We start from the raw sequence: 13,826 nt of genomic DNA on the forward strand, positions 1-13,826 counted from the left end.
GGCCTTATAGGAAAGATTAAAGTGAGTGGATCTTCCTTAAAGTAGAGGAAGAGGAGAATAGATTCATCTAGGGGACATTAAAGTGCCACTTCCCTTACCATCAAGTGATGGCCCTGTTGATTCACGAGTCCCTATTCAGTATATTGAGACCACCGCACCATATTGTAAAATTCATTCATATTACAGTAATAATACACACAGTAAAATTACAGATTTTGCTTCTCGACTCGGTGCAACATAACTATAAAGCATTATGTTGAAGTTTTCTTACAAAATATAACAAATTTCGATTTGGTAAGGGTTAGTAAAAATAGTGTATAGCGAAAAGGTGAATATAAACTGTGAGATTATTGGTTGATATGCATACATTCACTATTCCAGTGTGCTGTTGTCTGTCTACAAACCGATATTAAGTGTACAAATACTTTCATATACACAGTTACAGACGAAGAACTTAAAAGCTTTCTGAATCTGCAGCAGAATTATGCAAAATTATTAAAGCATGCAAATATAACATTTTATAATTATGCCCGTTACCTGACGGAATTTTAAGCATGATTGACGGACTTCATATTTTCTTTCTCAGGAGAAATGTCCTGTAATGTTGAAAATTTAAGCATTGCCAAGATATCAATTCGTACGTTAGAAACATATTAACATCTTGACCACTAGTATTAATAAATTAAAGACTTAATTCTGTATGTTAGTCAAGTAAATAATAGTTTAATATCCGCCGTTTCACTGACTAATATCTGTCAGCATTTTCAAAGGATACACTGGTGAGCAATAGAAAGTAACAAAAACTAGGAAACTAACCGACAATGACAATTCTAAAAATTATATAAAGTTATCATTGTGCGTGATAACAATACGACATATGATACAATACGCATGTCGCAAGTGCAACGTTTTATTTGTCGAGATATTTATTGTAAAAAGTTGTTTTAGGCGAAGACATTTTGGTATAACGTTGTTGTCACGACACCTTTTTAAGAATGTCAAATGGTTCAAATGCCTTTTTACATTTTAAACTTTCAAGATTGCGTAGCTTTTTGTACTTGCGACACGCGTATTGTATCACGTGTCGTATTGTTATCACGCACAGTGAATACTTTATATAATTTTTAGAATTGTCGGTTAGTTTCCTAGTTTTTGTTACTTTCTATTGCTTACCAGTGTATCCTTTGAAAATGCTGACAGATATTAGTCAGTGAAACGTCGTATATTAAACTATTATTTACTATATTAACTTCGTTGAAAAACTATTTCAGCTACCAGAAAGTAGCGCTAATATTGAAAATTTTAGTCAGATTGGAAGCCAGAAAAAATAAACTTTTTACATCAACAGATGTTAAACAGTTATCAGACGTATGTGAGATGAAGTCAATTTTTTTTTGAAGAACTCATAAACAAATTGTTCAAAAAAAATTGACTTCATCTCACACACGTCTAATAACTAACCTTAACGGAAACTAACCTTGCGACACGCGTATTGTATTACATGTCGTATTGTTATCACGCACAGTGATAACTTTATATATAGCTTGGGAAACACTGAAAAATTTAAACAGGTATTACTAAGAAAGTCACCTGAATAGAAAGGATAACGTCAAGGACCATGTTACCAATAAGTACACATGTAATTCTCATAAATTTTTATAAGACGATAAATATTTATCGTCTTATAAAAGCTTGATGTCAGGTAGTTGGATAGATGGAATAAAGAAAACATTTCCATATATATCATAGGCAGGTTTTTTTTAATTAAATAAGTTAAATAATTTTAAATTAAATAAAAGAAATCTAGTTTCTAAAATTTTCATTAATGTAGTAGACGTTATTCTTTGCCTGTCCAGAAGTATAGCTTCCGTGAGAGAATATTTTCCATAAATTGCATGTAGTCAAAGGAGAGATATAGATTAAGTGCTGACAACAATGAGAGCAATGCTAATTATAAAAACAACAACCCTGGGTTCAACTCCCGTAGGTGTCTGATGCCATCTTGATATGATTCTTTCATTGCATTCTGTTTTGTGCAGGATGACTCAGTTTGTGCACAGAGGTTACGCACCATTTGACAATGTCATCGCCCCATTCTCTGTTTGGCTATCCTCTTTTGTTCTTTCTTTCCATCATCCCGAACAACAGCGATTTTAATTTCCTCTCATCATTTATTCTACATATATGGCTAAAGAGACTTAGTTTCCTTTTGATTATTTTCTGTATCAGGTTTTCTTTTGGTTGTATTCGTCTATAGATTTCCTCATTTTTCACTTTCTGGACCCAGCTTATTCTCAAGATCTTTCTATAGCGCTTCCTCTCGAATGCTAATATCCTCCTTTCAGGTTCTCTAAGGAGTAATAACCAGGCCTCACATCCATAGAGCATGCTGCTGAAGATAGAGGTTTCTATAATACGCAATTTAGCATGTATCTTTATAGCTCGTCTCTTCCATATTTTGTCCATGGCTTGGTAACTAATTATAAGCCAACATTGTAATATGAAGTATAAGTTTTGCAACACTATCTTAAGAGAAGAAAATTTCTTCCCCAAAATATATTCATCCAAAGAATATTCTCAGTATGATCACGATGCCATGCAGCCCCCCCCCCCCTACGTGGACCTAATATTTTTAAATATGCTTCCATTGCACCAGGCTACCTGAAGAACTCTAAGAACTCTTCTAAGTTAGATTTCTACTCACTGACTGAAGGAACGTTTTCTAAGTTGAAGGGTAAGTTGATATTTGAACAGGCAAGTAGGTTCCTGGCTCCAGAAAGTCTGATTTGTAATACTGTACCTCAAAAATCGACAGTATTATTATTAAGAGAGACCTCCAAGGAGTTAGAGACTCATCGAGGGAGGCCATATACCACACACACACACACACACACACACACACACACACACACACACACACACACACACACACACACACACACACACACACACACACACACACACACACACACACACACACACACACACACACACACACACACACACACACACACACACACACCAGCTATCATATTTATTCTTGAATTTATTCACACTGCTTTTACTCACATATCAAAGGCAATCCTCCGTAGGAAGCGCCTCCGTAGCGCAATTGGAAGAATGACGGTACATTATGCCCTTCGATTGCAATAGGCCTAAGTCCGATTCTCGTAGCGACGAGAGGAAACTTTATCTGGACGATTTCAGTCGATGGTGAGTTAGCCAATCTCATACGGAGGTAGCAGGATTTTTTCTCCCGGAAACTCGGGTTTTTCATCCCGCATACAGACAAATCGCCCTTCAGAACACACGCAATTTACAGACAAAAAAATACTAGTTGTAGTGGTGGTGGAGGTGGGCGCTAGATGGCGTTGAGGGAGATGATTCGTAGTAGAGGTTCGGTGTAGTGGTTGAGACAGTTGTAGGTGTCCTCCCACGATGAGTCTTTGGACTCCTTGGAGGTATCAATAATAATAATAATAATAATAATAATCCATTCCAATGACGCACCACACTCTGAGAGAAAAATCTGGCCCTCACACCCTTCTTGGCGGCCTTCATTCTCAGCTTCCAAGAATCCCCTCTCATCCTTCCCCACTCCGTAAATTGAAATTATAACTCTGTTTGACCCTTTCAGAAGTTTGTAAATCTCAATCATATCACCCCTCTTTCTAGTGTCTGCAATCTACAAATTCTCAATCTCTCCCATAATCAGTATTCTACAATCCTGATATCCAATATATCAGAGTCACAACGGACACCAGGAGACTAGACCTGCGCACAATATCCCAAGTGAGGTCTTATCAAGGCCTTGTAAAGAGGCAAAATAACACCCTTTTCTTATATATAAATGTTTGTTTCAGCATTGCAATTATCTTTTGTATTTGCAATCTTTGCTACATCCCCTGAACTTCTGACTTCCTATTTACTAACACTCCAAGATCTACAGCCTCATCAGTTTCTTCTAGCCTAATCGTGCAATATAATACGACATTGGATATCTAATCATGCCGAAGTGAATGATTTTACATTTACTGACATCCATTTTCCCATACCCACAATTCCAGCTATTCAAATTATTCTGCAGACTGCATATCAGCAACATTCCTGATTACCCTACCTATCTTTGCCTCATCATCAGGAAATAATTGTATGTCGTTTGTCAAATCCTTCCCAATATCATTAATGTACTGATTGAATTCTAGTGGACCATGCACTGATCCCTGTGGTACACGGATATTACCTTACACCTTGCATCCTCAGATCCCCCTTATACCACTTTTTGTTATCTGTCAGTCAGCCATCCTCTTATCCACGCCAATATTGTATAGCACAAACCCATTTTCTCCAATTTATGTAGCATTCTTCCATGCTGTATTCTGTCAAAATCCTTAGCAAAATCTAAAAGTATCATGGTGTATCCATTCCTCTTGTCTAGTTCAATGGTGACATTATTATAGAATGTAAGCAAGTCGCTAAAACATGACCTTCCCTTAGTTAACCCATGTTGTTCATTGCAAAGTAATGATTCACTGTCAACCCATTTCTGAATGTGGACCCTGACCAATTTTTCCAAAATCTTCACCACCACTCCTCAGATATTAATTGCTCAATAGTTGGATACATCGGTCTTTGTACAACCCTTCTACAATGGAATTACCATATGTTCCTTTCATTCCTGTGGAATCTTTACTGTTCTGAGACTCATATTAAACAACCTGGTCAAAGGAATGGCCAGTTCAGCTGAACACACTCTTAGCACAGGTGCTGATATTCCATCAGTCCCTATTGTTGAATTCTTATTCAATTTGTGCAACAACTCTAATAGCGCCGGCTCACACACCTGCTCTAGTGAAGAGGTAACAGTGAGCTCAATTTTGCGTTTGCAGGTTAATAGCTTTTAACGCAATGGGCACTCATTAACTGATCAACCTCCTCTGCATCTGTAACCCTCACGCCATCTTGATTTAGAAGAGTTATTCTTCCATATTCATTTTTTCTTTTACTTGCAGCATATCGATAGAATTCTTGTGGATTGTCTTTAGCACGCAGAGCCAGTTTCTTTTCATACTCAGCCTTTGCTTTCCGTACAACACTTGTGACTATTCTAGTCTGCTGCTTACAACGTTCATAATGAACGTCATCCTTATGCACACCGTATTCCTTCCACATTGTCCTTTTCTTACGGATCTCTTGCTTAATAAGATTACACATCCATTTCGCTCCTACTCTGTTTATTCTTCGAACTCTCGGGACACATTCTGATATCGCATCATTTAAGTATTGTTTAAATACTTCCCATGCACTGTCGATATTCTTTCCATCCAACAACCGATTCCATTCCACTGAACACAGTATACTCCTCAGTTGGTCATGATCTTCTGCTTTGTAGTCCAACATGTAACCTTTTCTGAATGGAACATTCATAAACTTGGTCATTTCCCACGTGAGTACCGCATGACCACTGTCACCAACATTCAAGTTAATGTAGTCTATCAGATTAATAATACAGGGGAATTATAAAAAGAGTGAATATTAAGATGGTAAGAACGAGAGGCCATTTCTGGAAGTTTATAAATATGTGGTGAAGAAGGGTAAAGATAATTTTTACTTGGAGAGTTGGTGAATGGAATGCATTGACGGAGTCCATTATGAATGCAAGGAGTGTAAATAGCTTCAAATTTCATTATTATGGCACGTTGCTGGTTGACTAGGCCTCCCGATTAGTCTATTGATTTGGAGATTACCAAAATAATAATAATAATAATAATAATAATAATTATTATTATTATTATTATTATTATTGTATATCTAATCATTTACCGAAAACAAAAAAGAAAACTTAAATTCATGGAAGAGCCGTTGGTTTTTGTCTTTCTGATGAGAACTGTGATAAACGCTGTCTTTATTAGATGAATGAAATACTTAATCTAAACCACACATAAAAGGCGAATGTATGGGTTCCTAGATTGAGAACATATATTTTATGGAGTGCTATATTATTTTACTGTATGTTGGGAGGCTGTCCTATTTTATAACCTCCTGATCACTTTTGAAAATTTTAAATGCACATTTTTTTATCCCGTTAGTATGAAATGATGGCAGATTTCTATTCGTGTATTAATAAATTTCACCATCAGTAGAAGTCTTTTATACTCCTTTCTTTATTCATTATATTATATATTTTTTAATTTATGAAGTAAGTGGAGACCACTTCCAGGTTGATGTCGCTTTTTTCTTAAATGATGTAACATCTTATGTTTATGGGTACATTAAGCGTTCACGAATCGATAGAAGGCGGAGATTGGGAGAATAGTGAAACAGTAGAGTTAAGTTAGTGAAATTTCGAATTTCGTGAATGTTTATATTAGTTCATCATGGAATTACTAATGACAAATGAATATTATGTTATCGTTAAAGACAATTACAGTTTATGGTGCAGTAGAGTTGATGGCCAACTATCGGCGAAAGGAGGTAAACATTGTCATCTTTCGCGTCATTCATTTTCCGCTCATTTAACTCAGTTTAACAGTATGTTTAGTTTTAGGATCGTGTTAAATCTGTAGCACAGGTTTATTTTGATCATACGTGAATGAGAAATTTTAAAGGCGCTATAAATGTTATTATTATAGTAATATGTAGTACATATTTATTTGTGTTGTGCTTCTATGAGAAGTTTTTCACGAAACCCTGTTAATTTTATTAATTTGAACAACATAATTTAATGATTCAGTTTTTATATCATTTAGGTACATATACGATATATCACGTGGAGTTTGTTTTCCTTTATAACTTGCTGGAAGAACTTTATCTCAGACATTTAATTATCAGTTTTTATTTATTTATTATTATTATTTTAATAGTATATACATAGGATGTGATTCATAGCCAGTTTTCTAATTTTAAGCTTTTTTGATAATAATGTTTTGTATAGAATTCTGTCCATTACACTGAACATGAGAAAGCAAACGTTAAGACCCATGGTTGACTACGTGCATTTGCGGTAGGTTTAAGGACAATAGCAGCAGCATATCATATGTAGATAGTATTACACGCAAATTTATTTCTTCCATTGTGGATGCTAAAATAGATCTTTCCCAGAGACCGAATTTTGCAGGTTGAAATCAAACTGCACCCAGAGATGATATTAGTCTACCACCTAAATATATTCGTGCCCTGCAGTGGGAATCAAACTCACAACCTATGTTGGAGAGTGCATAAATTACCTTGGCCAGCCCATAGTTTTTAGTAAAGATGGCAGGTCATCATCATCATCATCAAATTCCTGATATATACCCTTAAAGGGTTTACAGGATATGATAGTATTACATGAAAAATTACATCATTACTAACTCCATATCTACAATTTTCCTCCAAATCAGTGTTACCTGTCAAGGCTCCAACATTATCAGATCTTATATTTCAGTTTTCTTGCTGGATTATATTCATGCAGAATAAATAAAATAATGAAAGTTAGATGTTAAATGCTAACTTTTAGTTATTGAATACATCTAAAAATGCTGAATATAGTATTTGAAAGTTTTTACACTCGGTTATACTGTAAATTAAAGATGGTATCACTTCCAGACCTAGAAGTTTTTCCACTTGGTTATACTCTAAATTAAAGATTCCAAGAAGTTATATTTTTGGTTTCATCCTTTATCCAAGTGTAGGCAAACAAAGTTTACACATGAAGTCATTAGCCTCTATATGCAAGTAGTCCAGTCGTGAAGTGACTTCACATACAAACTTTGTTTGCCTACACTTGGATAAAGGATGAAACCAATAATATAATTTCTTGATATTATTAGTATTACAACAGAAAATCATACACACCAATTAACATATGCATTAACATTAATTTGTTGTTACTTCACTGACAACAAAGAATATTGTACAATGAAACTCCTCTGCACTTGTATTATTCTATTTATAAGAATTATCATCAGAGAAGGCAAATTTGTTAGCCTGCAAAAAATGGTAGTAAATGTTTTTTTAGCAGAAGATACACAGAATTGATGGACATAGCAGGTTATCTTCTCATCAGAGTATCAACTTTATATGAAGGCAAGTTACTTGGTTATGACAGGCTATTGATTCATATGTTAAGGGGAAGGTAAATATCTCAGAAAACCATAAAGAAAATAACCAAAATTTACTTCTTGTATAAACAAGCATCATATACAAAAGAGAATGTGATTCTATTCTCATATTCTCTTCTATGATTCATATTTTCTTCATTTTCTACCTTAGGTCTAAGACCTTTTGTGACATTAATGTTTTGTTGCTTTGCAGTGTTTCCACTGTTTTCATGATCCAGTCGGTCTTCTGTTATTTGGTTTCCATTTTGTTTTCTATTTGTCTGATTATTCTTTCTTTTTGCATTCTGTTAATGTGTTTGCCATTTTTTTTTTCTTTTCTGTTTGCTATACATTCATTTATTAGTTGTAAGGCACATTGTTTGAATATTTCTTCCTTTCTGATTTTATGAAAATTTTTTTTCTGCAATTTTCCTAAGAGTTTTTATTTCTGTAGTGTTTAACTGTTTGATCTTAACTGTTAGATGCATAAGTTAAAACTGGTCTATTTGTACTTGTTTTAGTTGCAATATTTAGATTTTATTTTTCTATACTATTCTGTTTAAACATCCAGAACGTTATTTGACTTAAATGCTTGCTCTATTATTTCATTTTTGTGTCTCAAGGGGTGCACAAAAATCTCTGGGGCTCACATTGTTGGGTACGGGCATAAGATACCTGAGCTAGACCTGATCTTACTTCCTACAATATACACTTGTTATATTATATCTGTAGACTAGTCTTCTGCTCTTCTTTCTGCTGTCTTACTTCTTACCCCCCCCCCCCCCCGAAGTGCTATTAGAGCAATTTGAGGGTAAGAGGGTGACTCTTTCCTCTCAAAGTGCAGTTTTCACTATCTACTAAAAAAAAAGGCAAGCCTAGTTGCCCTAAGGTGGCAGCCCACCATTATGATACCTATCATCATGATAGTAACTTGATATAGGGAAAAAACATATTATTTTCAAGTCTCATCAAAATCTAAACTGGACAGAAAACATGAGAAAAGACTGCAAATTGGAAAAGGCTAACAAACTTTGGAAAAAAGTAAAATGTGGTGAAATATGCTACATGGAACATAGATGCATAGCACATAAAGAAGCATAATTAGATAAAATTTTAAATGAAGAAAATATAGAAATTGCAGTTCCTACAGAAACAAAAGAAACTTAAAGGAACAAAAGAAACAACTGATTATATCGTATATAGTGGAGAGACAAACAAATACTTGCAAAAGCTGGCATAATGATTTGGATCCACAAATCAATTAAAGCAAAAATAACTCATTATACATACTGGAATGAAAGAATATTAGAAGTGCGATTAAAATTAAATAAAGCAAAGTTAACAGTTGTTGGAGCATATACTTCCGAAGAGGTAAAAAAAGAAAATGGTTACTTTTACAAAGAGTTACAAGGAATATATGTTAAATTAAATAAAACAGACAGTGTAATTATAGCTGAAGATCTTAATGTCAGAATTAAAAAAAAAAAAAAAATAATAATACAGAAAAATTTGGAGAACAACAGTAAACAAAAATGGAAAACAACTCATTGATTATATAATTTAAAAATAACGAATGCATTTTGGTGTGCAAAAGGACAATAATAGACTGCTTTGTAGCAAATGAAAAGAAGCAAATTTCTTCCTAGATGTTAAAGTCAGGAAAGGACTAGAAATAGAGATCATTATTTAGTGCAGGCAAAATTAAGGTTTCTGCCAAATTGGTTACAGAAAATGCAAAAAAAAAATAAATAAATAAAATAAAATAAAGAAAGAAACAAACAAATAAAAAAAAAATCGAATTACAAAGTAAGAGACTACTAAATGATTAAGTACAAGATATTTATACCAATAGAGGATTAATAACTATTTAGAAAAAAATACAAGAAAATGAAGCTATTGAGAAAGAATGGAATAATATGAAAGAAATTATTACATCAGCAGCATATAAAAGTCTAGAAACAAACAAAAAAAAAATCATAAAAATAAAAAAATTACATATATGGGATAATGAAATAAAAACAGTAATTGAAAATAAAAAGCTGGCATTTAAAAGATGGTTAAGTAACAAAAAACAAGAAGAAATTGAATATAAAAAAGATGAGCAATAGCCAAAAGAGATACAGAGAAAGCTGGGAAAATTTGTATCATACCTAGAAAATGATATATTCAAAATAAGTCCCACTGCATATAAAATACTAAAGCACATGAATGCAAATATAAGAGAAACTGCAAATATAAATTGTAAAATAGATTTAAAAGAATCCTTGGATTACTTTACAGATTTTTGGACAGATAATACTAACAAAAAAAAAAAATCTGCCTAAAACTTATAAAATGCTTTAAACGATACAATAATTAAAATAAAAAATGGTAAGTCAGCAGGAGAAGATGAGATAAACTCCGAACTATATAAATTTGCTGGAAAAAAATTTCATCAGAGATTATTAAAATTTTTAAATAAAATGTATGCAAATAGGCAAATACAAATAGAATGGAGTACAAGTATAATACCTATATTTAAAATGGGGGGATAAAACAAACCCTGCTAATTACAGAGGTATTATTTTATTGAATACATGCCACAAAATATATAGTAGAATACATAATGAAAAATTGAAAATATACAGTGAAAAAATATTATTATTATTACATAACACCTCCAGGGAGTCCAAAGACTCATCGAGGGTGGGCACCTGCTCTACATCTCCTTCTCCACCAGCTGCAACTACCTTCATCATCTACACCAATGCTATCTACCACTGTCCACCACTAGTATTTTCACAAACAACCATCCATGCCCACGACGGGATTCGTACCCACAGCCTTTTAGCTGGAGAGAGGGGATATGCCAAACACTCGGCCAACCAGGCTGGCATATTATTAGAATGTCAAAATGGATTTAGAAAAGGATGCTCTACAAAGATGCAGCTTTTTGTTTAAAACTCTGTATAGAAAAAGAGGAGAATTTAATTTAGAAACTCATCTTTTGTTTTATAGATTATGAAAAAGCACTTGACAAAATAAAAAGATATATACTATTTGATATATTATTACAATGAATAATTATACCTAATATTTTACTACATGCAATATTGAATATATACAAAGATATCGAATACTAACAAATGAAAAAATGTCTGAAAAACAATCTATATACCAAAGAGAAAGACAGGGTTGCCCTCTGTATTCAACACTTTTTAATATTTATATTAAATATGAAATAATACAGTGGAACACCTTAAATAATCCAGGTATAGAAATTTCCTGGAATAACAAAATAAATACACTGTTATTTGCAGCTGATCAGGTAATAATATCAGATAAGGAAGACAATTTACAAAGAGTAATATTATACAGGGTGTTTCTAAAGTGTGTATACAGCTTTGTAGGACAACAGAGAATAACTTCGAAGATGTACAAAAGCTGAATGAGTGAGTGTCATAATGTAGTGAAACATCATATTTTGATTCACATAACTTTATTACCAAATGACAGCACTACATGGTGTGATACGGCACACCATTTGAAAATGGCAACTTTCGATGTTGCATATTGAGCACATTGTGTGTTTTAGTTTGAGAAAATGACCCAGCCACTGGGGAGGGCAGACCAGCCCATCTCGGTGCCAGTCCCAAGCCCGGATAAATGGGGAAGGTTGGCGTCAGGAAGGGCATCCAGCTGTAAAAAAATATGCCAAAACCAGGGATGAAATGTCGGATAACAGAAAAAGGACAACTGCTATGGCGTCCCCCGTAAGTGATGCGCAGTTCCGTCGCCCGAGGACTGTGAGAAGTGGGCTTGGGCTACCAAACCAAAGACAGGTTCAGCTAAAGAAGCGAGTCCAACAGAAAGAGAGTGTGTGTAAAGTAAGAATTGGGTTGCTGAATGTGGGTACAACAGGGAGAGATAGCAGACATGATGAGAAGAAGGAAGCTGAAGATCTTGTGCATGCAGGAGACAAGGTGGAAGGGCAACAAAGCAAAGGAGCTGGCTGAAGGATATAAACTGTTTTACAGCAGGGTAAATGAGAATGGAAGAAATGGAGTTGGAATCATCATCGACAAGGAGCTCAAGGGAGTCTGCGAGGTGTGCCAGAAGAATGATCGGATTATGAGTGTTAAGCTTCAAATTGGAGGAAGTGTGGCTGCGATAGTGTGTGACTACGCTCCACAAGTAGGTTGTGATGAGGAGGAGAAAGAGGCATTCTGGAGAGAACATGACCAGGTTGTAATGGGAATCCCTGATGGTGAGAGAGGGATCGTCGGAGCAGACTTGAATGGGTATGTAGGAAGACGACGGAGTGGTGAAGAAAGGGTGCACGGGGGTTGGAGTAGTGGTGAAAGAAATGAAGAAGGTTAAAGAATCGTAGAGCATGCTGTGGCCTTCGACCAAGCTATAGCTAACACATGGTTTAAGGAGATAGTTGGACACCTGATAACATATGAGCAGGGATAGAATGAGTCAGATTGACTATATTATGTGCGATAGGAAACATCTGAAGGAGGTGAAAAACTGTAAAGTGATTAATGGAGAAAGTGTAGCTGCACAGGTTGGTTGTGGTAGACTGTGATATTAAAGGGGAAAAGAAGAATAGACGGAAGTGGCGGAAAGATTGGAAAATAACGTGGTGGAAATTGGAAGATGAAGGCCCAAGGAATAAGTTTAAAGAAAAGGTACTGAAAGAAATGAAGCTACCAGAGGATGTGGAAGAATGGTGGAATGTAAATAGTCAGATTATTAGAAAAATTGGAGAAGAGTGCTCAGTATAACATCAGGAAAGGGGCTGCCTGAGGATAAGGAGGTATGGTGGTGGAATGAGGAGGTGCAGTTGGAGATCAATGTAAAGAAAGAGGCAAAGAAAAAATGGGACATGACTGGAACTAGAGCCGACAAGGAGGCATATTGATTAGCAAAGAAAAATGCAAAGAGAGCTGTGGCAAGGGCAAAGGCGAGGGTAGTTGATGAGGTTTATGAAGTACTGGAGAGAAACGGTGGTGAAGCTAAGTTGTTGAGAATAGCGAAAGCTAGAGATAAGGCCTCGAAAGACATAACATCAGTCAAGCAGATAAAGGATGCCTCAGGAGTAGTATTGCAAGAGGAGGATAAAATCAGAGGAAGATGGAAAGAATATTTCTGTAATCTGCTAAATGAGGAGAATCCAAGAGAGAGGTGTGAGGATGGAGAGGCAAACGATGGATTGGTGCAGGACATCAGCAGAGAGGAAGTGCTTTGGGTACTGAGAAAAACGAAGAATGGAAAGGCTATGGGGGTAGACCAGATACCTGGGGAAGTGTGGAGAAGTCTGGGCAGCGAGGGCACAGACATGTTATGGGATTGATGAGGAAAATAGCCCAACAGGAAAAGATACCAGACGAATGGAGGAAAAGGTCCCAATCTACAAAAGAAGAGGAGTGTTCAGAATTGTGGCAACTATAGAGGGATCAAACTGATGACACACATGTTGAAGCTATGGGAAAGAGTAATTGAAGGAAGGATACGGCAGGAAATGCAAATTGGCGAGGAGCCATTTGGATTTATGCCAGGGAGAGGGACAATGGTTGCGAGATTTGTGCTAAGGCAACTGATGGAGAAATATAGGGAGGTGCAGGTGGAGCTGCATATGGTGTTTATAGACCTGGAAAAGGCATATGACAGAGTGGCCAGGCAGGAGGTATGGAGGTGTATGAGGAAGAAAGGGGATGTCAGAGAAGTACGTGAGGTTGGTGAAGGAGATGTATGATGGAG

The 13,826-nt window shown here is 35.4% G+C and overlaps 1 protein-coding gene across 2 annotated transcripts in view; it reads left to right on the forward strand.

Moving 5' to 3' along the window:
• Positions 1-6,334: 6,334 nt before the first annotated feature.
• sp3 (phosphatidylinositide phosphatase spermathreecae) overlaps positions 6,335-13,826 on the forward strand; it is a 400,619-nt gene continuing 393,127 nt past the window's right edge. For both annotated transcript variants that reach the window (XM_090394946.1, XM_090394954.1), the window contains exon 1: positions 6,335-6,474. In XM_090394946.1, coding sequence (XP_090251072.1) covers positions 6,378-6,474 — 97 coding nt within the window. In that variant the 5' untranslated portion in view covers positions 6,335-6,377. The remainder of the gene's footprint in view (positions 6,475-13,826) is intronic.

The sequence above is a fragment of the Typopeltis vanoorti genome, chromosome 1 (genome assembly GCF_054136105.1).
Source record: "Typopeltis vanoorti isolate ZY-2024b chromosome 1, IOZ_Tvanoo_1.0, whole genome shotgun sequence".
Taxonomy (NCBI): Eukaryota; Metazoa; Arthropoda; class Arachnida; order Uropygi; family Thelyphonidae; genus Typopeltis; species Typopeltis vanoorti.